This window comes from Astatotilapia calliptera, chromosome 15, assembly GCF_900246225.1.
Source record: "Astatotilapia calliptera chromosome 15, fAstCal1.2, whole genome shotgun sequence".
Lineage (NCBI taxonomy): Eukaryota > Metazoa > Chordata > Actinopteri > Cichliformes > Cichlidae > Astatotilapia > Astatotilapia calliptera.
In genome coordinates, this window is record NC_039316.1 from 10,012,306 (window position 1) to 10,038,309 (window position 26,004).

The 26,004-nt window shown below is 41.9% G+C and overlaps 1 protein-coding gene across 7 annotated transcripts in view; it reads right to left on the reverse strand.

The window, feature by feature from the left end:
• The window catches only part of utrn (utrophin), a 198,586-nt gene that overhangs the window by 50,134 nt on the left and 122,448 nt on the right, over positions 1 to 26,004 (reverse strand). For all 7 annotated transcript variants that reach the window (XM_026194061.1, XM_026194060.1, XM_026194057.1 and 4 more), the window contains 6 exons: positions 21,925 to 22,054; positions 17,587 to 17,855; positions 16,603 to 16,749; positions 12,992 to 13,070; positions 11,575 to 11,635; positions 2,835 to 2,896 (listed from right to left, as the gene is read on the reverse strand). In XM_026194061.1, coding sequence (XP_026049846.1) covers positions 2,835 to 2,896; positions 11,575 to 11,635; positions 12,992 to 13,070; positions 16,603 to 16,749; positions 17,587 to 17,855; positions 21,925 to 22,054 — 748 coding nt within the window. The remainder of the gene's footprint in view (positions 1 to 2,834; positions 2,897 to 11,574; positions 11,636 to 12,991; positions 13,071 to 16,602; positions 16,750 to 17,586; positions 17,856 to 21,924; positions 22,055 to 26,004) is intronic.

A 26,004-nucleotide genomic window follows, 5' to 3' on the forward strand; every position in this document is an offset into this window, starting at 1 on the left:
CGTTTCAACGCTGGACTCTCTCTCACCGTTTGTGTGCTTCGCGTCACCTCCGGAGGAGGCTGCCGGTAACTGCGTCTTGCATGCTAGCTCTCCGTCCTTGGAGGGAGCCCGGGCTACTGCACCAGGGCTCTCGGATTGGGAGGGTGTTGTTTCGCAAGGTGGTGTCCACAGATGCTTCCCTAAGTGGGTGGGGAGCGCTGTGCGAGGGTGCGTCAGTGAGAGGGATCTGGTCCGCGGCTCAGCGCCAGCTGCACATCAACCACTTAGAGCTGTTAGCAGTGTTCTTAGCTCTAAAGCGTTTCCGTCCAGTCCTGCAGGGCCAGCATGTCTTAGTCAGGACGGACAATTCAACAGTGGTGTCTTATATAAACAGGCAGGGAGGAACACGCTCTCTTCCCCTGTTGCAGCTGTCTCGCTCTCTGCTGTTATGGTGCAGTGTTCATTTTCTGACTCTAAGAGCCACTCATGTCCCGGGCCACCTGAACCTGGGGCCGGACCTTCTCTCCAGGGGGGGTCCTCTGGTGAGAGAATGGAGGTTACACCCTTCAATAGTGGCTCAGATTTGGGATCTATTTGGCGAGGCGCAAATAGATCTTTTTGCTTCCAGGGTGAATGCTCACTGCCCCCTGTACTTCTCCATAATCGACCACGATGCACCCTTGGGCTTGGACGCGCTAGCGCACCAATGGCCAGACGTGCTCCTGTATGCATTTCCCCCAGTGGAAATGATATCTCCAATTCTGGAGAGGGTGCGTCGGCATTCCCTCTCTCTGATCCTGGTGGCCCCTTGGTGGCCCGCGAAGTCGTGGTATGCAGAAATAATCAGCCTGCTTGCAGCAAGTCCTTGGCAGCTTCCTCTCCGCAGGGATCTCCTCTCTCAGGCGGGGGGGGGAAGTGTTTCATCCGCGCCCGGATCTGTGGCACCTTCATGCTTACCTGCTGAGAGGTTAAACTTGGTTGCTAAGGGTCTGCCACCTAGTGTGGTAGCGACGATTCAGAGCGCCAGGGCCTCGTCTACTAGAGGCTTGTACGCTTACAAATGGCGAGCCTTCGAGCGATGGTGCCAGGACCGCCACACTCTCCCATTTCAGTGCTCTATTGTGGATGTTTTGACATTCCTGCAGGAGCTGTTGGATAAAGGCCTTTCGTTTTCGACGATCAAGGTTTATTTAGCGGCTATATCGGCTTGTCATATCGGTTTTGACGGGGTGACACCAGGTGCGCATCCCCTCGCCGTGCGTTTTCTGAAAGGGGTTCGCCGGCTGAGGCCCGTGCTTAAGTCCAGTGTCCCTGCTTGGGACTTGTCTTTGGTGCTGGAGGCCCTTTGTGGCCCTCCGTTTGGACCCGTTGAGTCGGTAGATATGAAACTTCTTTCGTATAAGACCGCATTACTTCTCGCTTTGGCCTCGGCGAAGCGAGTGGGGGACCTTCATGCGCTGTCTGTGCATCCTGCCTGCACACAGTTTTCTCCTGATGGCCGCAAGGTCGTATTGCGTCCGAATGCCGCCTATCTTCCCAAGGTCATGCCTGCATCTTATAGTTCAATGGGGTTTGAGTTGCTGAGCTTTTGCTCCCCTCCTTTTGAATCTGAGGAGCAGAGGAGGGTGCATTCTCTTTGTCCGGTGCGTGCGCTACGCACCTACATTGAGCGCACTCGGGATGTGCGTTTGTGTGACCAGTTGTTTGTCTGCTTCGCTAATCCGAATAGAGGTAGAGCTCTGTCCAGACAGAGGCTGTCCCACTGGATTGTAGAAGCTATCTCGCTGGCATACAGCACCGGAGGTTTTGCGTTGCCCCACGGGGTGGGAGCTCATTCCACCAGGGGGATGGCGACCTCATGGGCTCTTTTTAGAGGGGTGCCTGTGGCTGATATTTGTGCAGCGGCTAATTGGGCGTCGCCGCACACTTTTGTGCGGTTTTATCGGTTGGACGTTACAGCCCCTTCGGTGGCTCATGCTGTCCTTTCTGCTGGGTCTACCACTCACTGAGGATGTGGTGGTCCCGTTCCGGTTCGGTGGCTGCTCTGCGGGGCGTGTATATAGGTCCCATACTTATGTGTTGTACCGAGTGAATCGACTGAAAGGGAACGAATAGTTATGTCTATAACTTCTGTTCCCTGAAGGAGAGGAACGAGGTACAACACAGGGTGGCCCCACTGAGCAGTTGGCTCGGTGAAGAGCGGCTATCGAACTGAGGGATGACGGTGATGGCAGCGGCTATATGTGCGGGCGGGGCCTTGCGCGTGTCATCACACGTCATCTGCCGTAAAGGCGTGAATAAAGGTTTCTTCAGCCAGGACACGCGAGGGCGTGATATCCCATACTTATGTGTTGTACCTCGTTCCTCTCCTTCAGGGAACAGAAGTTATAGACATAACTATTCGTTTTTGGACCCTAGCATCATACAGACAAATTGCGTTATGTGAAGCACAGAGGAATGACAGATTACATTTGAAATATTTAACAGCAGCATCTCTTTTCAGGATCAGCAACCTCAGTACTTTGGATAATATGAAGTACAGACTGTGAAAAGTTCGCATTGGAACAACTTTCCCCCAAAGAAATGCTGAGGGGGAAAAAAGCTGACAGTGAATTCTGTGGATTATCTTGCGTGACAGTCTTTTTTTGGTATGGAAATGTTTTTAAATTGAATTTTTAATATCTCCATTGTACATTTCTCCGTCAGTATCTTATTACCTGGGAAAAGAAACCCCAGCTAAATAACACTATATAAAGTTGGAAATAAGTTTATTCTTAGCAATTTTCTGAAGCGACATTTATTTTGAAAAATAAGTCGGGAGCCTAAGTCCTCATACATAATACTATGTTCTATACCTAGTGATTGGTAGAGCTCTGTCATCTTTGGATGGTCCCAGCACGTCGTTTGTGTCTGATGACTAAAAATGGAAACACAGAAGAGAAAACTTAAGAGTGCAAAATACACAAAATCATGAGCTGACACATAAACAGAACAACTGCTGATGTCTAAACACAGACACACACACACACACACTCATAAATACTTTCTACACTTTCAAGGCTTATCACAAAAAAACAAGAAAAAAAACACTGAATAAGAAAGGTATGCAAAAATCATACAGAGAAACTGAGCAAAAGGATAAACAAGTGGAATTACACAGAAGCTAACATTACTTTTATCATCATCACTGGAACAGTACAGACACTGTGGACGCTCATATTGGCATCTCTTTTGTTATCACCCCTGAAATGGAGACAGAGGCTACGAATACATCATAAATCACAGAACTCTTAATGAAACAACACAGACACACACACCCACCTTTCCTTTCAAATACCATAATAAACATGAGGGGACCAAGTCTAAACCTTCTGTTTACATTTCTGCTTCAGGTAGAAGCCACAGCACGCACGCACGCACACACACGCACACGCACGCACACACACACACACACAAATAAAAGCAGTCGGAAAACCAACAGTAGGAGAAGAAAAAAAAAACATTTAAAAAGAATGATCAAACATAGCTGTTTCGCCTGCCAATCACTTCTTTTATTTGAGCTATTCTGGCCATGATGTGGCCTTACGTGTGTGTATGTGTGTGCGTGTGTGCGCACGCCTGCATAATATTTCAAGGAGGCACCTGGCTGTCAGAAGCCACACTCAGATCTGCGTGGGATGTTTGAGGAGTTTTCTGGAAGATCTTTTTTTTTTAACAAATAAAAGTCTGCTTCAGAATGCAGAGGCTCCCCTGTGGATTCTGCGATGGCTCGCTCTCTGCTGACAGTCGGCAGGAAGTAAAGCCGAGTGCTGACAGAGAAGCGCAGCGGCGAAGTGGATGGCATAAGCCCTCCTCTTGCGCAGATGTTCATCGCTATTCAACGGCTACGCAGACTGGTGACCCTTTTCACACCTGAGCAGGCATATTTAATGCCGGGACATTCCTGCACTAAGGACCTGCGAAACATTTGCCTAAATTGTCAAAGGCTGGTAGGGGATTCGCTGATATTTGCTCCACACAAACAAACACTAGGAGAAAGAGCATGATCTCTATGCAGACCACATTCGCAAGCAGCTATCACCAATAAAATGTTTTTTTACACCGACGTGTCGAATGGTACATCGCAGACGAGACAGAACTAGTACACTGATAGGATACACATGAACTCACAAAACATCAAAAATCAGACTTCTGTACACACACACACACACACACACACACACACACACACACACACACACACACACACACGGCAGCCAGTATTTCCATCACCAGAGAGATTAGACAGCTTGTGCTCATATCCACAGCTCATGAATGCCATGATGGGGACAACTGAATTGTCAAATTTAACAGTCTTCACTTCTTTCCCCTCAAAATATTCCCTTTGCAATGTCAGTCCTTTTGTTGTCCTGTAGGAAGGCAGGGGGGGGAAAAAAGAAAGCTAAGTGAAGTGATGGCACACTTATGACAAAGCTGTTACAGTTTAGATGGCGCAGTGTGAAACATTCATCCACAGTAAAATTCAGGGTAAGGTTGGCTTTATACAAACAAATCAGGCTTGACGGCTTGATTCAGTAAACACACATTAGAACTAAACCTTTACAATGTTTTACCATGGATGGCTAACTTTGCTAAAGAGCAAAAAATCTGTGTCTATTTCACACTGGCTGGACTTTTGTGTTGACGATTATCCCCAGAGATGATCACTGTGTCTCAGCTGTTTTTACCTGACTGGAAACAGCAGCTTTCAGTGGAAAAGCTGAAAGGCAGTGCGTCAGGCTGGGAGTAACACTAGGAGCATGCTTGTTATTTTTGTTTGGGTTTTCCCTCCTTTTTTTCCACTGGATTGTGCACTGTAAATTTATCCCACAGGGTCAAAACATCTACTATAACATCCTGAGTTTTCGTGCCCCAAACTTTGGTGCATGCCCAAGTTTTTTTATTCACTTCCCTAAAATTCAATCCAAGTTTAACGGTCATGATCCAGAAAACCTTGAAAGGTAAACCGACAAAATTTAGGAGTGGACTTGAGCCTAGATGGACAACTGGAGACCAGACGGCCGAGTAGTCATGCCCATTATGCTTCTTTGAAGTCTGCTGCTTTGGCTCATACGTGTTTAGCGCATTGTAATGTAAATTCAGACCCTCCTTTTTCAGGAGTATTGTTTAGCTCACACTGTAGTCAACAAATAGCTTTCACACCAGCTTGACTAATCCAAATGGTTGAACATAGAAGCATTCTTGAATGTTTCATTGACTGGGCATATCAGTGATCACGGGATGTCATTGACTTGTAAGTCATAAGCCTGTCCTCAGCATTGTTGTTCATTCTGGCTTTTATCACTGATTCCTGTTTAGTGTCGCCAGCAGCAGGTGCAAACACAGCACAGCTGTCACTCCTTCTCTTCCTACGCTCCAAATCCTATTTATCTCCATGCTGTTGTCTGAGCGAAAATCTTTTATTACCTCATGAAATTAAGCCAGGTTATGAGTCAATAAATTAACTAAGCTACTTTTAATTGTTTAATTGGTGATTTTACGATGGATAATTGTCCTTTACTAACTTTCAAGAAGCATTTGAATGCACCACAAAGTTCAAAAACACTCCAAAAGCACACCATGATGCAAGGCTGCCAATTTCAATCGAGTTGAGCGTCTGAAGTTATTTCATTCCAATATCTCGAGCTTTTCAAACTCAAGGATTAGCGTGATAGATATTGAACACTTCTCCAAATTCCTCGACATTGATTTCCACAGTGGAAAATGACTTCTCATATGCATCAAATTAAAAGGAAATTCAATTAGAAACAAGGCAATTAAAGCGGCCACTGATGACACGTAGTGGTTTTGCCGATTCGTCAGGCAGCAGATAGCTGTGAGACAGGAGTTCTGGAGATGAATCCTCTTGGGTCTTGTTTAATGCATGTGACATTTTCCCTCATAAAAGTCATTAAATGACATCTCAGAATAACCATCTACAAGTCGAACGGCGTCACAGAAAGGGGATGCAGCAGCAGGCACAAAGAAAAGGATGATATTTACGTATCCACAAGGGTACTGTGAGGGGAAAATAACCTTTTACAAGATGTTTTAATGAGATTTCTGTCTCACCAAGTCAGCATAATAGGCAGCTGAAGTTATGACATAAGTGATACGATCTGACCCTCTTAGATTAACTGATCATAATAATAATAGCAGTTTAGCTTATCAAGCTTGTGTAGCTTTACAATTTCCAGCTACTTAGAGTCTCATTGAAGGTTAAAGTGGTTCTGCTAATTACTACGTCTTCATTGGTGCTTCTTAAAAATAAATTATAACCACAACAACCTCCTACTCTTTCCCTCTACCCTAGAAGTAACCTAGACGTTTCATATTTCCTGAGGGAAAAGCCAAAATCCTTCTTGGATAGATCTACAATCACAGCACGGCCGGAGACGATTCCCTAAAAACGGCAACAGTGTGGCCAAACACGTCTGCAGTCGCTTTGCTGGTGGGTGGTGGGAATTTGTCACTGTCACACGCTCAGAGACTTCCATGAATAATCATGAGCGTGCACTTGAATGATTAGTAGCATATCTGGATATTCAAAGACACAGAATCAGGGAAATATCTGAGTAAGCACGAGGAAGATTTCAAGAACTATTTTTTCCCCCCACTGACAGCAGCCTGCCAGGCTTATCACCAAGTGTCTGTGACAGGTGATAAGTGCCTGCATTCACCACCTGACATCTTCTGTCTCTCACCGCTCCACCTCCACCCTCCCTTAAAAAGCCACCCCCATCTTTCCTATAATAGCATCCCCCTTTTTTGGGCTTTTGAGTTACGGTTCAAATAGTTTAGGATTCCTATTAAAACTTCCTAAACTAGACATCCTGAGGAGCACACTGTCACAGTGAGCAGAGTGGCTGTTTTTTTGGGGGGGGCTGGATTATTGCTAGGCTCAACCCCACCATAACCGTTTGGCACCATTTCACAGTGCCAAATGTCTCCTAACACAAACACAGACAGACAGCACAACCAAAGATTTCTTCGAATGTCGAGAGGGTGCCAGTGGTGAAATGGGAAAGCATATGAGGTTGCCAGCATGATGCAATAAATACACCGAACTTATGTGAAGCCATTTCAGTTTCCCCACAAAATGTCACTGGAACTGCTCGCTACAGGGGGTGGACAAAGACACAGTTTTAATCAGAGGCCCTTTGTCAGCCCGGAGAAAAGAGGCAGAGTATGAAAGGAGATGGGAGACGAGATGGGGAGGAGTTTGGGGAAATGAATGTTTCAGAGAGAGGCACTGATGTCCCAAGGATGTCACGGCACAAAAAGCGACCTGTGATTAGTCCTGGAGATGGATTTAGACTTGAATTCAAACAACAAATTAGGTGGAATTTTAAAACTGCCTCCAAGGCCGAATGTGTGGATGTGAGAGAGGAGGATACTGCTGTAGACTAGCTTCAATTTGAAATAGAAAAAATATATATCACTGCTTGTGTCTCTAAATACATTTCTGTGTACAGTTTTCTGTGAATACTTTATATATTTATTTAGTTAGGACAGTGCATGTTAATGAACATAAATGTAAAAAAAAATTACATGAATGTAAACATACCAGATTATAGCCAAGGGCTAATTTCCATCTGTTGTCCTTAAGCATAAAAATAGACATAATAATTCATAAAAATTCATCATTCATTCATAATAAAAACTCCATCACCAAACTTACACATACACACCATTCTGTTCCCAAATAAAACATTAAAACTATACAACTCATACACGATCACACACTTGATTTGTCCATAACCACTTTTTAACCTTTGCCTTAAACAAATTGAGTGTAGAGCATTCTCTAATGGGTTGAGGAAGACTGTTCCACAGATGGCCACCCTGGACAGAAAGGACGTTCTGCCCAAATGCTGTCCGTCTGTGGGGTATAAACAAGTCTCCTCGGATTGTAGCTCGAGTGGTCCTGTCTGAGCTTTCTTTATGCCTAATGAACTGCTTTAGTGGTGGTGGAGCAAGGGAGTGTAAGACTTTATATATTAAACTCACTCTTTTAAGTTTCACTAAGTTATTGAAGTTCAGTAATTTATGTTTTTTTAACACATGACAGTGGTGGTGGGAAGTCGGTTTTTTGTCAAGTAGTTTTAAACTTCTTTTATAAATGTTTTCAATAGTTTTAAGTGTTGTTGGACAAGCAAGTGACCAGGACGTCAAACAATAGTCCATATGAGAGATGATCATTGAGTAAAAATAAGTTTTTGCAACATTCATATTTAAATTATTACGTATATGATTAAAATTTCGATTATTAAATTTAAGTACCTGGGACACTTTATTTATGTGTCCCAGGTACTTAAATACCCCTGTGTTTTGTTTGTGTGTTTGTATGAGTGGGTGGACGCAGGTTCATTGGCTGGCCACATCTGTGATCACAGGCTGTTGTTGACTCTAAAGTTATAAAGCCTGTCCTCTGAGTCACTGGCTTTCACATCTGAACCCTTTCTAGTGCCAAGATGCAGGCCCAAACCCAAAGCAGGTGTCCCTCCCCTCTCTCTATATATATAAATCCCATGTTTGTCTTTGTCTAGACATTACCTAGCTCTTTAAAGGGGACCTATCATATAAAACAAAGATTTTTTTCAGACGCCCTTACTGTTGACATCCAAATTAAGAGGGTAAGAAGCAGCCAGGTGCTGCTAATCAAATGCTAATCAAGTGCACCTCAGCACCAGTAAGTGTGAGCACCTCTATAAAAACAGAAGCTTTGGCAGTTTACTGTTCTGGAGAAAGTGGGTGTGTGAATACAATGCCAGACTTCCCAGGTATGGACATCCCAGCAAATTCACACCATGAAATGCCCCAAGAGCTACATCTCAGACTACAGACCTCAATCGGCAGCTTAAATGTTAAAAATGTTAAAGTTCATGAGAGTACAAAGAGAAAAGAACTTAACAAGCATGGATTGTTTGAAGATAAAGAGAGAAATCCTCTCTGAAAAACAAAAAACAAAGCACAAGACTTCTGGAACAATGCCCTTTGACTATAATGCGTTTGGCAAACAGCATATCAGCTCTAACACCTCACACCAACTATTAAGCACGGTGGCGGAGGGGTGATGATTTGAGCTTGTTTGACAGCCACAGGGAACCTCACAGCCATAAACTCCTCTGTGTAACAAATATGAGGCTGACAGCTAAATAGTGACTGAAATGCTGTGGCGGGACCTCGAGAGAGCGGTGCATAAACAAATACCTACAAACCTCAACGAAGTGAAGCCACGTTGTAAAAAAGATTGGTTCAAAATGTCTCCACAATAGTGTCAGAGACTGAAAGTCAGGCAGAAAACGGTGTTGTCTTGTTATTCAATCTAAAAATGGCTTTACATGCCTCTTCCTCTAAAAACACAAGGCTTTTAGGCACCATTCACAAGGCTGTACATAAACATTGTATTATTAACATGATTTAACACTTAAGCCTCTTAATACCGTCCAGCAAAAAAGATTATTATGAAATTTTGTTTTTCTTCATTACTGCCTATATGCACACAAACGCATCACCAAATAAACAACAACAGACAGATTTTCTACATAAAAATAAAACTATAGAAGCTGAGATTGTGACCACACTTAATAATATAGAATCTTTTGGAAAATGGATTCATCAAACTTTTTTTGAAGACATTTAACTAGTTACCGAAACATGACTGTATCTTTAAATCTTCATAGCTGTAGCTTTTATTGTGGACTGTTCTGTGGACAGTGAACAAGTGGGGTTTTTCCCTTGTGTAAATGGCCATTTGACAATTTTAACTGAGACGGTGACATTTCCACTCAGGGCACAGGATGATTTAGGAGGGCAACCTGAAAAAACGCTACCACTTTATCATCCTAAAAATAAATACAGGCAGTAACAGCGTTATAAAAGAAACCAGAGAGCAGCAGAACTGATAAATGATAGCTGAAATAGAGTTTTCTAACCGCTACACAAAAATAAGTGTAGATCTGGTTAAGGCAGCAATTTACTGACGTACAGTTAGATGTTTTTTGGATAATGAGGTCCTTTATACTTTCAAAACTGACATCTCCTAAGCAGTAGAAAAGCTGTCCTGGACGCCATTTCTGCCCATTTAAGCAAAAACCTGCAGTTTGGAGTGATTTGGCAAAAAATTAGAATGGGAAGCGAGATGTCAAGCTAAAGTCATTACAGCCACTGTTAGAAGAATATGGGAAGCAGTCCTGGGATTCAGCCAAATATTATCTATTCAAAAGGAAGTGCTACTGTTGAACTGAATGTGAAATGTGCAGGTGAAACAGCCTGAATGGTAATTTACAGACAAAAACCAATCGCGAGAGAAAGAAGTTCTTAATTGGACGACAAAGAAAATGCACAGAAAATACAAAGGAAAAACAAATAGCTACTAAGATCCATGACCAGGCGGTGTTTACCGGAGGTCACAAGAGGTTACAGCTCTGACGCACAAAAGAAAAAACTGAAAAGATCAGATAATAATGAGCCATTTCACAATCAGCTCTCAGCATTTTCAAAATGCAGATCATTTCGGTCTGCACCATACTGCCCACATCTGAATCTACCTTGAGATGAATAAAGATGTCATAAATGTGCAAACTTCAACTTTTCTACCAAATCTGTTACTTAAAAGGCAGAAAAGATCGTATGACAGTAAAGACTGTTTTCACACCTGAAACGAACACAATGTCAGGAGATTCAAATCAGGACATTAAATAAATGTAAATGGTAAATAGACCGGTTCTATATAGAGCTTTTCGATTCCACGCTCAAAGCACTCAGGAGGTAGGAGACGGTCAAAAGTAGCAGTTGCTCCTGATCACTTGAGTGTGAATGCATAGTCTACTTGAGCACTCACAGCACTTTATACAGCATGCCTCGTTCACCCATTCAAACCCCATCATACCATTATCATCAGTCAACACCAGTCATTTTCTGCACCTACTATCTAATCGGCTTTAATCACCAAGGTGTCGAACCACCAACCTTCTGATTTGTGGATGACCTGCTGAAAGGGTTTAGACAATGATGCTGCCTGAGTAGAGCGTCCAAGAGACATGACACATGGCACCAGCCTGCTCACTGTCACTTCAACAGACAGTTGCCTACATTATTCTCAGATAAGTACAAATGAACTTTGCACGGACTTAACTTTGGGGAACTGACCGTTTTAAAGGAAGAAGTTATTGCAAAATTACAAAAGGGTCATGCCCTATAAATACTCCCTTAAAAGCCTTAGAGGTCCTTTAGGAGATTACTTTACAAAGTTGCACAGTCTAGACTTGAAATATTCTACTATGGTCATATGCCGCAAAAGGTCATGTAATAAAATTCAGGTGCTTGAGACTACCAGTGGACAAAGAAATCCCAAGAATGAAAATTAAAGCAAAAAATTAAAGCAAACTCAAATTTGATTGGAAAAAAAGACATTTAAAAAAAATCACTCACACACAATCATTCCATTTCAAATAGCATTTTTTTCTAACCTACTACAGCACACAGACAGACGCATGCATACAGTTTATACAGGCACAGTGAGTGCTATCGAAGCCATTTCTCGCCACTTACTTGATGTAATAAGGAACCTTATTCTGAGAAACTGCACGTTGCCAGGGGAGCTGTACAGATGCTGCAGACAGAGAGAGACAAAGATAAAGAGAGCAGTGAGATGAGGGGAAAGACAAAAAGTCGGGCAACTAAAATCCAAACGCCATCTTAATAAATACTGCACAATTCCACCAAGCAGTGAAATAATCCATTTAGTGTTTGGACCTTGACTTGAAATAATTTTTACATGTAACGCTTCCATTATAACACAGTCTAGATGTATAAGGAAGACTCTCACGGAGCATGAAATTGGGGTGGGGGGGGGGGGGGGGTGGGTTGGGTAAATGGATATTGTTTTCTTGGCAGAAAATCCGGAGGAGGGAGACAATGGGACATGAAAGAAAAGATTTTTTTTTTTTTTTTTTTTTTTTTAAATAGAGGGAGAAAAAACGGGGGGCACAAAACAAGACAAAAAACACAGACAAGCAAGGGAAATCTTAAAAATGACAAGCTGATAAAGTGTTAAAACCAGACAAATATAACTCTTGAGATGTTCTCAAAAGCAATAAGCAGAAATGTTGCTTGATTTATCGCCCTCCCACTTTCCCTCCTCCTTGACACAGCTCTACACTCCGATATAAAGATGAAAAGACAGTAAGAGAAAGAGATTAGGCGAGATTGGGAGATATACGAGATGGATAGGGGACGATAAGAACGCACTACTTTATTGATCCCTCGGGGAATATTAAGCTACTAGTGTAATGAGAGCGAATGTGTGATGGAGAAGATAGTGTCATAGTGCCAGGAAGATGAAAGAAGAGACAGAGTGGTGTTTTGTCTGGGTGCAGTTGCTGAGCTCTCAGCAGCGCTTACTTTGTAAACTCGTGTCTGTTGGTGACACAGCATGCCGGCTGAGCATGCCACCTGCTCTGAATCGCACACCGTCCATTTTGTCTCCGTGTCTGACAGCCAGCAAAGCAAATCAGGTGGAACGGGGAGAACACTAATGGCTGTATGATTATAGAAAATGACGAAAGTCAGAGAGCGAGGGAGAGCGCGACAGAGGCGCAGGGAGCCGGAGTCTGGCTGCTCTGTTTAATGTTCACGCTTCTGCATTTGTCTTTTCTCTCCAGCTTTGTCTCTAACTCTCTATGCTCTGCTAATGACCACTCTAAAGAGGGAGGGAGAGGAAGGAGTCAGTGCAGAGCTGTAATTAAGCCTTGCATTATTCATGAGTGAAGTGGCACGTCTGCACGCTATGTGTATGCGCGTGCACGCGTCCACTGAGCATCCGCGACGGCGAAGCATATGGCTGAGGATGAAAAGACGGGGCATGGGAGAGAAATTGGACGATGTGAAACTGTGTAACTGAGTGGAATCAAACCAAGTCACCCCAAATCTATAATTTCCTTAGAGAAGTAATAGGCTCGGTACTCACTGGAGAGGAAATGTTGGGAGGAGGGGCCAAAGTCTCTGTGGGCTTCTTGAAGGAGCTTCAGTCTGTCATCCACTGCCACCTGTATGATGACCACACACACACACACACACACACACACAAGGAAGAGACAGTCAGCTGTGGGCTGGCAGGCTCTGCTCGCACAGACAGAACTTTACAGTGGCTAGACTTGGCGTCATGGTTGGAAAGAATTCAATTTCAGTGCAATTAAGTTACAAGTGGATTTTCTGTAAGACCCCAACTCAAGAAATTTTATTTCCAATAGAGGTATACATATACACAGTATCACGTCTTGACTCGACTCACAGGCACTTGGTGTCAATTTCAGGACATTTAGCATTGTCTGGAAATTATAAAGCAGCTTCAATTAGCTGAGCACATGTCAAACCCACAAACAGCAGGTAACTGAGTGCTTACATGCACGTGTCAGCTAATAAGTATCTACACCGGATGCAGTCAATCACAGTACGGCTGTACGCTCGCACACAATGAGCTCAAAGCCCATAGCAAATCACTGCAGTGACAATTACAGGTAACTGTGGACCAAAATAGACTTGCAGGTCACAAATCCACCATCTAGTGTAGACACATGGTGCTGGGGCCAGAGGGAAACCCATTATCCAGATTTCATGGAAGTGTGCCATGTGCATTCTCAACTTTGATGGTATATGTGACCGTAATGGGAAACAGAGAATTAATGGAAGTTTTTTTTTTAAATTGAAAAATGAAGAGAAAAACTCAACGGGGAAACACATAAGAAGCTAAATCAGGCAGCACACAAGAACACTAAGTTTCCTAAATCTCTACTTTTGAGCTAATCCCACAAAAACAACAAATATATATCAATATGGGGCGATCAGAAACATGCTCCTGCAAAGATCAGAAACGTAACATAGCACCAGAATCACACTGTGCCTATTTGTGTGTTAACATAAAATCGTATATACTTTCAAAATCAATGCTAAAACACTGCTGTTTACTCCATGTTATTATCTCTACTACTACTTCAGCTTGCTTACAAAAAAAACCAAAAAAAAAACACTCCGATATAAAGATGAAAAGACAGTAAGAGAAAGAGATTAGGCGAGATTGGGAGATATACGAGATGAATAGGGCACGATAAGAACGCACTACTTTATTGATCCCTCAGGGAATATTAAGCTACTAGTGTAATGAGAGTGAATGTGTGATGGAGAAGATAGTGTCATAGTGCCAGGAAGATGAAAGAAGAGACAGAGTGGTGTTTTGTCTGGGTGCAGTTGTAACATAGCACCAGAATCACACTGTGCCTATTTGTGTGTTAACATAAAATCTTATATACTTTCAAAATCAATGCTAAAACACTGCTGTTTACTCCATGTTATTATCTCTACTACTACTTCAGCTTGCTTACAAAAAATAAAAAAAAAACTTGTGTGAAAAGCATTTAAGTTATCAATCACTCAGACTCTTACTCCCGCGCTCCTTTGAGAGCCGTGTATTGACCTCTCAGGCACTGCACCTGTGCCCTGCCGCACATGATTTGCTTTGCTCCATCATTCTGACTAGCTGGACAGTATTGGCAGCCTATAATACTGAGACTCGCACATTCACACATGAGCCTCGGGTATTAAGTCAGCCAGATCACAGAGGGATCCTGGAAATGGGTACAGAAAGACCAGTAGCTCAGTTTCTTTTTTGGCCACTTAGTGACTATTATCCTCACTCTCCCGCAGCAAGGAAGATGGTAGCTGTCTGGAAATGAAAACCAAACCATCAAACTACACAGCCAGATCTGGCTTATTAGTGAAGCTGAAAAGAGCGGACAACAGAGAGAGACAGAATGAAACTAAGCCCTTCTCTGACTCACAATCTAAATTATAGTCATATTCCAGGCAACAAGACTGTTAGTGGGTATCTGTGCAGTGCACTGGAAAAAAAAAATATCACAGGGCTACAAATTAGCACAGCTAACCAGTTTTGCTGAGCGGGGAAGGGGGGCCACATTTCTTTTCCTGCTTAAATTCCCGAATAATGCAACCACACTGTGTGCCTCAATTATAAAGGAAGCTTCAAAAACATTGCACTGGAAAAAAACTCTACATCTGTCTCATGTCCACAGCTGAGCATCTAACCTGTATTCAGTTCCTCTATGTGACAAAGTGGGTGAGAACACCATTTGTCCATATTCTTAGTTAACATTCTTGTTTTGATTTAACCATATTTCATATGTAGTCTGCAATAGGCAAACATCTACTATTGTTTATGTTTTGCACTTTTACAGATTATGTACAATAACATCTTGGTTTAAATCAATTCTGACAAGTTTGTCAAGTTAACATGTTATTTATTTCAACTGTTAATTGGTGTAGTTTGAACTCACCTTACTTACCTGTGTTCCAGGAACAAAAGGAGGAAATTATAGCTTTACTTCCTGTATTTATAGCTTTATAGCTTATAGCTTATAGCTAATCTGAGGTCACAGGAAGAGACCAGGTGAAGAAGGGGGAGAATTTTAGACTGTGTTTATACAGAAATGGATTTATTGGTGCAATATGTATTGATTACACCGTAGCGATTTTATTGCTAGTAAAGAGTAGCAGTATAGGTTTGAGTATGATAATGTTCATCTTACCTACTGAATGGAATAGTCCAGGGGCGAGTGGACTATTTAAGCAGATGAATGCAGGTGTTCAGGGGGGAAAGGACCAGGTCAGTGTAGCTGTGTGCAGTTTGACCTTAATTTCCACTGATTTAAGTTCAGTTATGTTTATTTGAACTGAGTTAACTATGGAGTTGAGCTTCTTCTTCTTCTTTTTGTAAATATGGTTTGATCACAAAATGGTGAATAAATCACTCGCTACACTGGACAGCACCTGTCTCCTGCCATTCTTAGCCGCTTAGGTCAAGTCCCACCGCACTCTACCACTGCAGATCTCAAGCATCACTGGGTATCAATGCCAAGGACCCTAAATCTAAGAGACATGACAGAAAAGCTACTTTGGCATAGCAATCTAGAGATTAAAAACTGACTAACAGTGCACCTTTAAGTTTAAAAATCCCCAATTAGAATACAAAAATGACTGAAACTTGTCTAAAGGATATCAACACAACTCCAGCGCTCATGCTCAAAACCCACTCCTCTATCTCCTTGTAATAACTTGTTAAGAGACTTTTTCACGACTTCTCCTCGAGGTCTGAGACATGTTCAACTCTGAGAAACACTCGTGACTGTCTAGCTGTGACTATCAAGCGTGCAGAGAGCCAAGGATATGACCGGTGCGCTGCGAGAATAGTGGCCAGTGATGTGTAGTGACAAAGTGTCGCACTGAACATAAAGCTGCGTTCAACTAAAACAAGTAAACAGGGAGAGGGACGGCTCCAAATCCCCGTGTGTTCAGCTGACAAAGTAAAATTGGTATACAGTGAAAAAAAGCGAGGGAGACACAAAAAACAAAAACATCGAGACAGCGCAGTCTCCTTTGAAGTCATTTAGACAACTGTGACAAAATATAGAGGAAAAAATGCGCGCGCGCGCGCACACACACACACACACACAAAAAACCCTACTCCTGCTCCGAAATCTGTAGCTGTTTCAGGGGGATTTAAAGTACCTGCAAAAGTTTCCACCTCATGTTGAGCTGGTCCAGCTGTCTCGAGGCTGTGGATGACAGCTGAATGTCCAATGGTGTCAGCTCAGCAGAAAGCTCATTGACAATTCGAACATCCTGACGCAACGGGGCAATCTCCTCTCTGAAGGCCTGGGAAAAAGATGATAGCGTATTTGTATTATAGTTGTGAGATTAGCCTAAAATAAATATGCTTTAGTCCAAACTGCTGACTGCTGTTTGTTTATCCCTTTCTTGTTTGACCACCTAAAATCTAACAGGAGATGAAGTTTGCAGCTTCAGCTTTAAAATTTGCATTTAAAAAGTCTCCTCCGTGTACTGTCCTACCCGTCTCCCATATTAGAGACAAGTGCTGCTCTGGTTGCAATCTAATCTATCAATAGACCATTTAATCTAAAGTGGATCGCTAAATGACACGGATATAAAGAAATACGAGTGCCCGGACTGGCTGTACCTCAGGTGATTAAGATCTGAGGTGCAGCAGAGAGAGAAATGAGTGCAACAGCTGAATTTCCTCATGCAGGCTGTGAATCGTGACTTGGCTATTTTCAGTGCCCTTTTGTCCTCCGCTTCTCGACTCTTTCATTTGTTGTTTACAGTTTACAAGAAGATGCTCTCATTTTTCTTGCTTGTTAAATTAAATTTGTTGCTTGTTTCTCGGCCAGTTCTCCTTGGCAAAACGAGACATCCTCAAATATGATGTGTAAACAAACAAGACTATACTGAATATATCCTCAAATGAAGTAGCACTTTCTTTAAAAAAAACACACACACACACAAAGTAAATAAAGAACCAGGGAAACCATGTGAAGCATCAAACATTTCTTCTTCTTTTTTTAAATCAGGATTTTCAAAGATTTTATAACAGAAAACAACAAGATTTGTTAAACAGCACTCAAACTGAGCATATCTGACAGTATAAGAGGGATGGTTATGGTGCATTAGCAAAAATCTGACCCTCTGACTCACCGTGGTTCTATCGATGTGATCCTGCAGAGAGTCGATCAGCAGATCGCCCACAGGCTGCCAGGTAGCTTTGGCCTCCTCTGCCCGAGTCAGCCGCAGGTCAAGCTGGTCCATGGAGCTCTGCAGCTCCTGGAGTCGCTCCAAGGCTCGCTCCACCTGACTCTGCCAACCGCCCACGTGCCCTTTCAGACGCTCCCACCGCTCCCTCACTTCACCAGATTGCTTTCGGATAGCCCGGGCCAAACCTCGGGCCTTCTCCTCTGGTGTGAGATCTGAAAGATAAAAAAAAGAAAATACGGGAAATAAAGAAGCACGCCATTTTGTGGAGAAATGCTCATGGCCTTCATTATTATTTCATATTTTGTTCAGTTATTTCTTCACAATATGGTAATGAAAGGCATTTATTTCAAGACTACTTCTATAAAATGGAAGAAATGATAGAAATGCATTTGTAATGTGTTCACATCCTTGCACTGAACCGGATCTTTTCTTTTATTTCACAGTCCTTGACTTCTTTCCAGCGCTGCAAACAGGCTCCCCCACACTGCTTCACTTGCAAAAATACACATGCTTGTGACGTTTCAGTGCTAGAGCTTCCTAAAAACAACCTTTACCATCTTCAACATTTAATCATTGTTCTCTAAATACGTACTTCTACAACAAAAACACTGAAGAGACCTGTATAAATTTTTATTAAAGTCTCTTCTTTTCTCTTCCTAACATGATGTGGCAGAAGATTCTGAAGAACTACGAGCCATTTATCTGCAAATTTTACTATAATTATACAGCTGAATAAGCCCTTTGTGATCATTTTTTCTTTTATTGCACATTCCTTCAGTAGTTGCACATCTTTCATGTCTAAGTCTGACCCTTCTATGACTCATCTGCAAACCTGACACCCATCGACAAATCAAGCTCCAGGACAATATAAACCCCAGCCCTTCGATCCTCTTTCTGACTTTGTACTGCCTGGTAGAAAAACTACAGTCTTGTCAGAACTGATATGTAGAATTTTCTGACCCTTAGAACGAATTCTTTTGTCCCTTTGTGTCTCAGGTCTACTAACTTCTTTCCAGTAACAACCTGAACTAATCCAAACTGCACACGCGCCTCTTCTCCATCACTCTCGCCAGCCTTGACCTGCTCTCTGACACGCTATCTGCCAAATTCAGCTGCATTCAAGTCACAAATACGACCTGCTGAACTATTCACTGTTGTCCCTGAATTCAGCTTTTGAGTCCTCACTTCTTCAGTTAAAGCTTTGATCCCATACTAGGTAAATGAGCGACACTCAACACGAGGAGAATGGAGGAGCAAAGGAGAACAGGAGGGCAGAAAAATAAGAAAAGAAGGTAGGACGCTGAAGCTTTAACTAAAGTCAAGGCTTGATCAAAGAGAAAGACAGGAAAAAAATGAGAGAGACTGAGGGTCTAAGAAGTGACAGAAGTCTAAGAAGTCAGAAGGTGAGAAGACATGACGACTGTGGCATATCTGAGGATGCGGTTAGAGAAGAGGAGGGAATAAAAAAAAAAAAGAAAGAGCAGATATAGGAGAAAACTGCTCCCCAGATAATCATTTTAACTGCAAAAAAGATGAGCAGCTCTCAGGAGTTCTTAGGTCTTATCTCCAGGGTAGTGACTGAATTACCATCTTCACCTGTTGCACCTCTGCAATCTCGCTTTTTCTCATCTTGCTCCCGGCATACAAAAACGCCTGACACTGCAGGAAGCCTCATGTCATTGCTGATACTGATGGTGTCTGTAGTTTATAAAGAAGAATGATGTACACAGGCAAAGTAATGTAAGCTCGTTTGATTGTCTTTACAAAGCATTACTATACTAATACACTATCAGAGTGTTACTCTGACACATTCAATATCCTCTCATTACACCACAAGCACAGCTTCTGATCTTAAATTAGCTCGTTTTAAAAAAAATCGATTTACTGTATACAATGAGATGACACTTTGATATCTGCATCAAAGACCACAGACAACAAGCCTATCCGTCTGCGCTCTGAAGTCTCGCCACACCCCTACACATTCCCTTGGGTCGGTTTAATTATTTACACAGTAGGGGTTTAGTTAGAAGGGAAATATGCTGACCTAACGAAGACTTCCCTGCTGCACCCAAAAAGAGACAGAGAGGGAATACTGAATGAGTTGGTGTATTTGTAAGCCCAGCTCCTTGTCTATTTATACCAACTTCAACAGAGGTAACAGCTTGAATGATTTTAACCTCAGAAGTGAGGCAAATAAGACCTTAGATTCTGGTTCTTCAAACTGGCTGAAAAGCAGACATTCTTGTGATTGATGACAGGTTAAGGTACCCAAAACAAAACCCTTGTGGAGCAGAAAAGAAGAAGTTTCTTCTGGCAGTTCTCCCATTTACATCAGGTTATCACAGCGGATGGATCCATATATTTGATTTTGCACAGATTTGAATGCTGCCCTTCCAGACACCCGCACCACCAGGTATCTTAAATCCAACTAAAAACCTTTAGCAAATGACTTTGTAGGATGCAAGCTGCAACCTTTTCCAGCTCCTTTTTTTATATTGTGGCTCGCGTTCGGGGGCACCACAGCACGTCATCTGCAACCACCTCACCCTCTCTTTTGCATCACATCAACCCTCTGCATGTCCTCTATCACTACCTTCTCTAGAACTTTCTCTGAGGTCTTTCTCATCCTTACCGCCAGCTCCATATTTCACATCCTTTGTCCAGTGTATGCACTATCCCCCCCGTTACACATGTCCAAACCATCTCCTCTTGCTTTGCTTACACTGTCTCCAAAATGCTTAGCTGGCACTGTCCCACTGACATACTGTGACACTAAATCTGTCCCTCCAGGTCACTCCCAAACATTTTCATCTTCATCCACCTCCTCTCTTTGAGTCAGACCTACCATCTCCAAACCATACATCATAGAGGGTTTCACAACAGTGTTAACAACCTTCCTTTTCAGTGCTGCTATCCTTCTGTCACTATGCCTGAAAAATGAAGACAAGGTATAGGTGCCAAAAACTAGAGTTCTTTCAGGGGCCAAAGGTCCAACTTTACAACAGAAGCAAACATGGAAACTGCTTCAACAAAGACATTTTTGTGTAGCTAATGTATATATGGGTGATCTTTTTTGATAACTCAACAGCCTAAATTGCATTAAATTTAGTGGTGTGGCAGTATTAATTGTGGATGGCTTCAAAACAGGGCTTTACAAAGCAATTTTGTCTTTTTAAGTGTTTACAGTCTGCAGTTTATTACCACGGGCTGCGTCCAAAATCAATGCATTGTTGTTACCCATCTACTATTGTCATACAGTACAATTTTAGAGTGGGAAATTATGTTTCTACAAGATTCTGGCCATGTAAGGGTAGGGCTGTTCGATATAACGATATATATCGGATGACGATATAAAAACGTCTATCGTCAAACGTCAAAATTAACTGTTTACGGCAATATTTTTTCATCGTTTTGATGGTCACTGTAGTGGCTATATTAATGTATTAAAGTTCTCTCTTTCACTCATATTTAATATAATCACACTATGGACGGACAAGCGCCTGTTTTTATGTGTTGTCGTTAGCAACAATGACGGTAAAACCATCGCGTGGCTCCGCTGTCCGCTTGTTTGTTTTCCACGTAAACCTTTCACAATAAAGCTCAAGATCCTGTTGAGACTTTTCAAAATAAACTGAATCACGTGAAAGAGTATGCAGAGAAGCAAAAAAAAGAGCCGTCAGGTGCTAAAAAAATAAACCTTAGACTCAAACTTTGAAAGAAAATGGTTACCGTTACAACTTGTGTCTAAAAATGTATAGTTTCATGCATTGGTTAAAACACTCGAATCCAGGTAAAGGACGCCGAGATGGAAAAACTAAATGCAAGTCGAGTTGCCCGAGAGTCACAGAATTTACAGAAAATATTACATTTTTGTGATTTATATCATTGTCAGGACGATGAGATTTTTGTCATATCGCACAAGGGAAAAAAATGATATGTGAATTACAAAAATAGGCGATTAGTGATTTAAAATCTGTTGAAAACAGACTAGACTAACTAGAGACACAGAGAACTGTGAGTTTCTAATAGTTTTTCATTATGTCATTATCTCCAGATACTTACTATACCTAAAAGATAAAACTGCCTAAGCCTCATTATGAGCTCTGATTTTACCACAATTTACTCAGGAGGTGGAAAAAACTGCATGGCATGGCTTTAATGGACTCGGTAGTGGTGTGCAGTATTTTTAAGCTGCAATTATTCTTTTCAAACCTGTTTCCAGGACTGAAAGTTTATATATTCTGTTAGAGATATATATTTTTTTAATGAAAAGGAACAAACCAGTCTTTGGCTGCAGGTTCTTGCGTGGCTCTCCAGGACCCTCAATGGGCTGATCAGCAAGAAACGTCCTCGCCTGGTCCAAAGTGCTGATTACCAAGTGCTCACGCTCCTTCAGTTCTGACCGTAGCGCCTGCGGGAAAAGCACAGAGCAATGGCTTAGAGGGGACTTGATGTATATAAAAATGTTACTAATATCAACCACAAATTTTTTGTAACTTTGTTATGATCTATATATTAAAAAAGTGTTTGAGTTTAATTTTCAAACAGTTCTTGCAGGTCCTAGTTTTTGAAATAATATACATACTAATCAACCAGTTCTTAGAGTTCTTGTGATTAAAACACTCACATCAGCCCAATGAACAAACGCAGATGTTTACGTTCTGCCTATCGGCAAGATAACCAACACATTCAATGGCTAATTAGGTGATTGCAGCACAACAAAACAGTTTCCCTGCTCAGTCTTTGCCTATTAAGAAGGAATCAAGAGGTAAGAGAGAGAGTGTGAGAGAGAGGCTATGTAAGGAGTGTCAGCGGTATTGAAAGCTCTGAGAACAGAGCAGCGAATTAAGTGCGAGTACTGGGTCAAACTGGGCTTCTCCTCTGGGTCTGTGTGAAATTAGCTGAGCAAGGCACAGAATAAAGCGAGTCACTGTAACCCTGCAGGAATAATCATTATAGAGCTTGCTAGTAACACCACACATCCTGCACATCCTCTCACAGCGCCGCTCATATTGAAATGAGCATAGTGCACCACACACTCCAGGCTCTAGTTCATGAAGTTCATGAAGCAATCTGACAAATGCTCTTAACCTTATGTCAAGAGTTCTGCCTCAGCAGAGTGCACGGCAGGCGATGGAACTACATAAAGGGGGTGAGATCGGTATGTAACGGCATAATTGTTCTTGTCTGAATATACATGTGACACCCCGAAGGACTTCATTGCCTATCGGAGTGTGTGATTGCTTTGTGAAGAGGCGATGTAGTTGAAGACACTGTGAAGCTGGTTGACCCGCTCTGATAAAGTCTCACACTTATCAGACTGATCAAACAGTCGACTGCAGCAAAAATGAGATGCAAAAGATTGACGACAAGATGCTGGCTTGGGTGCAATCGTATTACCGGCAACATTTGAAGACGTAAGACAAGAACAATAAGAATCGCCTAGAAGAGAAACTATCCAATCCATATGTATGAGAACACCCCACCACTCCAGCAGCTTACATCCATATACGCACATACCTGAACTCGCACCTTCTGTGTGACCTTCATTATACAATGTCATCACAATCTAATTTCATCCTTTTAGACATTTGTGTGAAGATTTGCCATAATTAGCCTATAATTTCCTGAGTGACCTTAACCCTCTCACCACTTCTTTCAATTCTATTTCACAGTTCACACACGGCTGCTGTGGAAGCATTTAAAAATAAAAAATTTAAATTCTGGAAGTAAGTTCTTGTAAAAGTTGGATTTAGACCAATGCAATGACAATTTCACACAGCCTCCTGCAGACAAATGTACTCTCACCCTGAAATGAAGCATCCTGCTGAACACAAATTAGATCATCCCTGCTAATAAATGGTTTGCTTCGTTCCAATGATTTCCTCCCCGTTCACACAGAGGAAGCATAATAGGCAGGTAGCGCAGAGAGGGGACCTTGAGAGATAGAACGTAAATGAGAGGGGCTTGAGGAAGAGGGAAAGGGGTGTGAGCAGAGATAAGAAAAAGAGGATGAGGAGCTGAGCAGCGAGGACAACTCCCAGTTGATACCAGCACCATTAGTTTTCCATATATTTCCTTTTGTTTTTGCTGTCAGATGTAGAGTGGTGGTTTAAATTAGGAAATGAAATGAGGGTAAAGAGGCTGTTTATTTTCAAAGTTTGTTGCATGTTACTCGGAGTGACGCCAGTAAAATATTCCGATGTCAGTTTTGTAATGTGTTAATCACAGATAACAGCTCAGGTCGATGAACAGCATCCTGGTGGAAACAAATTGCACCTGGTTGAATAATTCAGGGAAGTCTGATTACAGCCAGATGTAGAAGGAACCAACATATATACAGCATCAAAGCAGCAAATGGCTTGTTGAAGCCATTTGTAGAACTGGCTTGTTTATAGATATGTGAAGTTTGACTTCATGTATTACACTTTTAACATCTCCAAAGATCCGTCAGCAAATATTTGCAAGTCTGATAAACCCATGTTATTCACAATAGAAGACAGAAAACAAATACTTAACCTCAGAAAATTAAGAAATATCCACTCATTTTGAATGTGATGGAAGCAACATCAAAAAAAAAGTTGGAACAGTGACACGTTTATTCAATTCAACAGTTGCCTCAAGTCGCTTTATGTTGTAAAGTAAAGACCATACAATGACAGAGAAAATGAAGAAAGCTTCAACAGGGTCTGCCAACAGTCTGAGAGCAAAACGTTTTACTGGGGCGATACTGTGAGATGAATGTTGTCCAATTCTTGGCCGATACAGGATTCTAGCTGCTCTACAGTTCCGGGCCTTCTTTGTCTTATTTTTGCATTTCATGATGTGCCAAATGTTTTCAGTTGGTGAAAGGTCAGGACAGGCAGGCAAGCACTGTCCCTTGTGCACAGAGATTTCTCTAAATTCTCTGAATCATTAAATATTAGGCCGTATAGATGATGAGGTATTCAAAGTGTTCTTTATTTTATGTTGAACATCATTACTCTGAAATTTGCAGGGGTTTTTTTGCAGATTGCTGAGCCTCTGCCGATCTTTACTTCTGAGGAGCTCTGCCTCTCTAAGATGCTCTTTTTATACCCAATCATTTTATTTTGATGACAATTAACCCAATTAGTTGCAAAATGTCCCTGCCTCCATTTCTTTATAGAACATTTACTTTTCTAACCTTCGGTAACTCCCAGTCCCAACTTTTTTGAGACATGTTGCAAGCCATCAATTTCAAAATGAACCCCCCCCCCCCCCCCCCCCCCCTTTTTTTTTTAACGAAGTATTAATGTTTCACTTTAAACATTCTGCTAAAAATGTGTTTATGACACGCGCACATCATTTTTTCTGGTGTTTTCTTTCATAACACACAGCTTCTCACCTTTTTAAGAATTGGGGTTATATTGTCAGGAATTAATTTCGAGTCACTTCTAAGATAACGCCTACCGATTTCTTACTGAACGTTTGATTTTTCTCCTTCTCTTGTTTGAACATGTATCTCATTTCTCACACACTCATAATTTCTGAGATACTGTATTCTGTTTGCCATGTCTGTTGTGTAATATCACTTCTGTGAAGTGAAATGCAGTGCTGTGTTGTTGCTGCACTGTTTACTTACACTGTGTGTGAGAATAAATTCAAATACAAGCTGGGAAAAAAAAAAAAAAAAAAACTGTTGATAAAGATCATGTGGCTCAAAAGCTCAAGAACAGCCTGCAGTAAGGCCACTGTGGTCAAAAGTGAACTCTGCGTCTCAGACGTATTTACTATAATAATACCCATATTAATAATCATGTCACACAGGCATAGTTTGAGTAATACAATAAATGTAATATTATCTTCTAATGTAAACTGGCTCCAAAGAAATGAGCCACAGAAGGCTTTAATATCTGCAACGTGAGCAGCGCCAAGTAATCCTCTTTGTTAGATACAGCCTCGCCGTCTGTTATCCAGCCACTGGGTATCCTTACAGTTCAGGCAGGTGACAGCACAAAACACTTTCACCCAACACTCAACCAAATCTTTTTAGTGAAACCTCAGCACGCGCACATTATCAGAGTTTCACACAGGGACACACTTTTCACGCTTTTTTGAAAGGCGGATATCAAACACATACGCCGCTTTTAAGTTAACAAAAAAAGCTCTTTTTCCCCAAGCAAATCCCAGACAGCCTTTGAGTGATGAGACATAGACATCTAAGTCAAAGATAAAACAGGACAGGTCTTCTCTTTGCTCTTTTTCAACAATTTCCAGGCTCTGGCACATCAGAATATGAGCTGTGATTTATGGAGACTAGAGCAAGAGGGGACTCTTGTCACTTTCACAATGCTTCTGGCATCTACCTTGAAGCTACGAGTGACCGTGACCTTGGCTGTG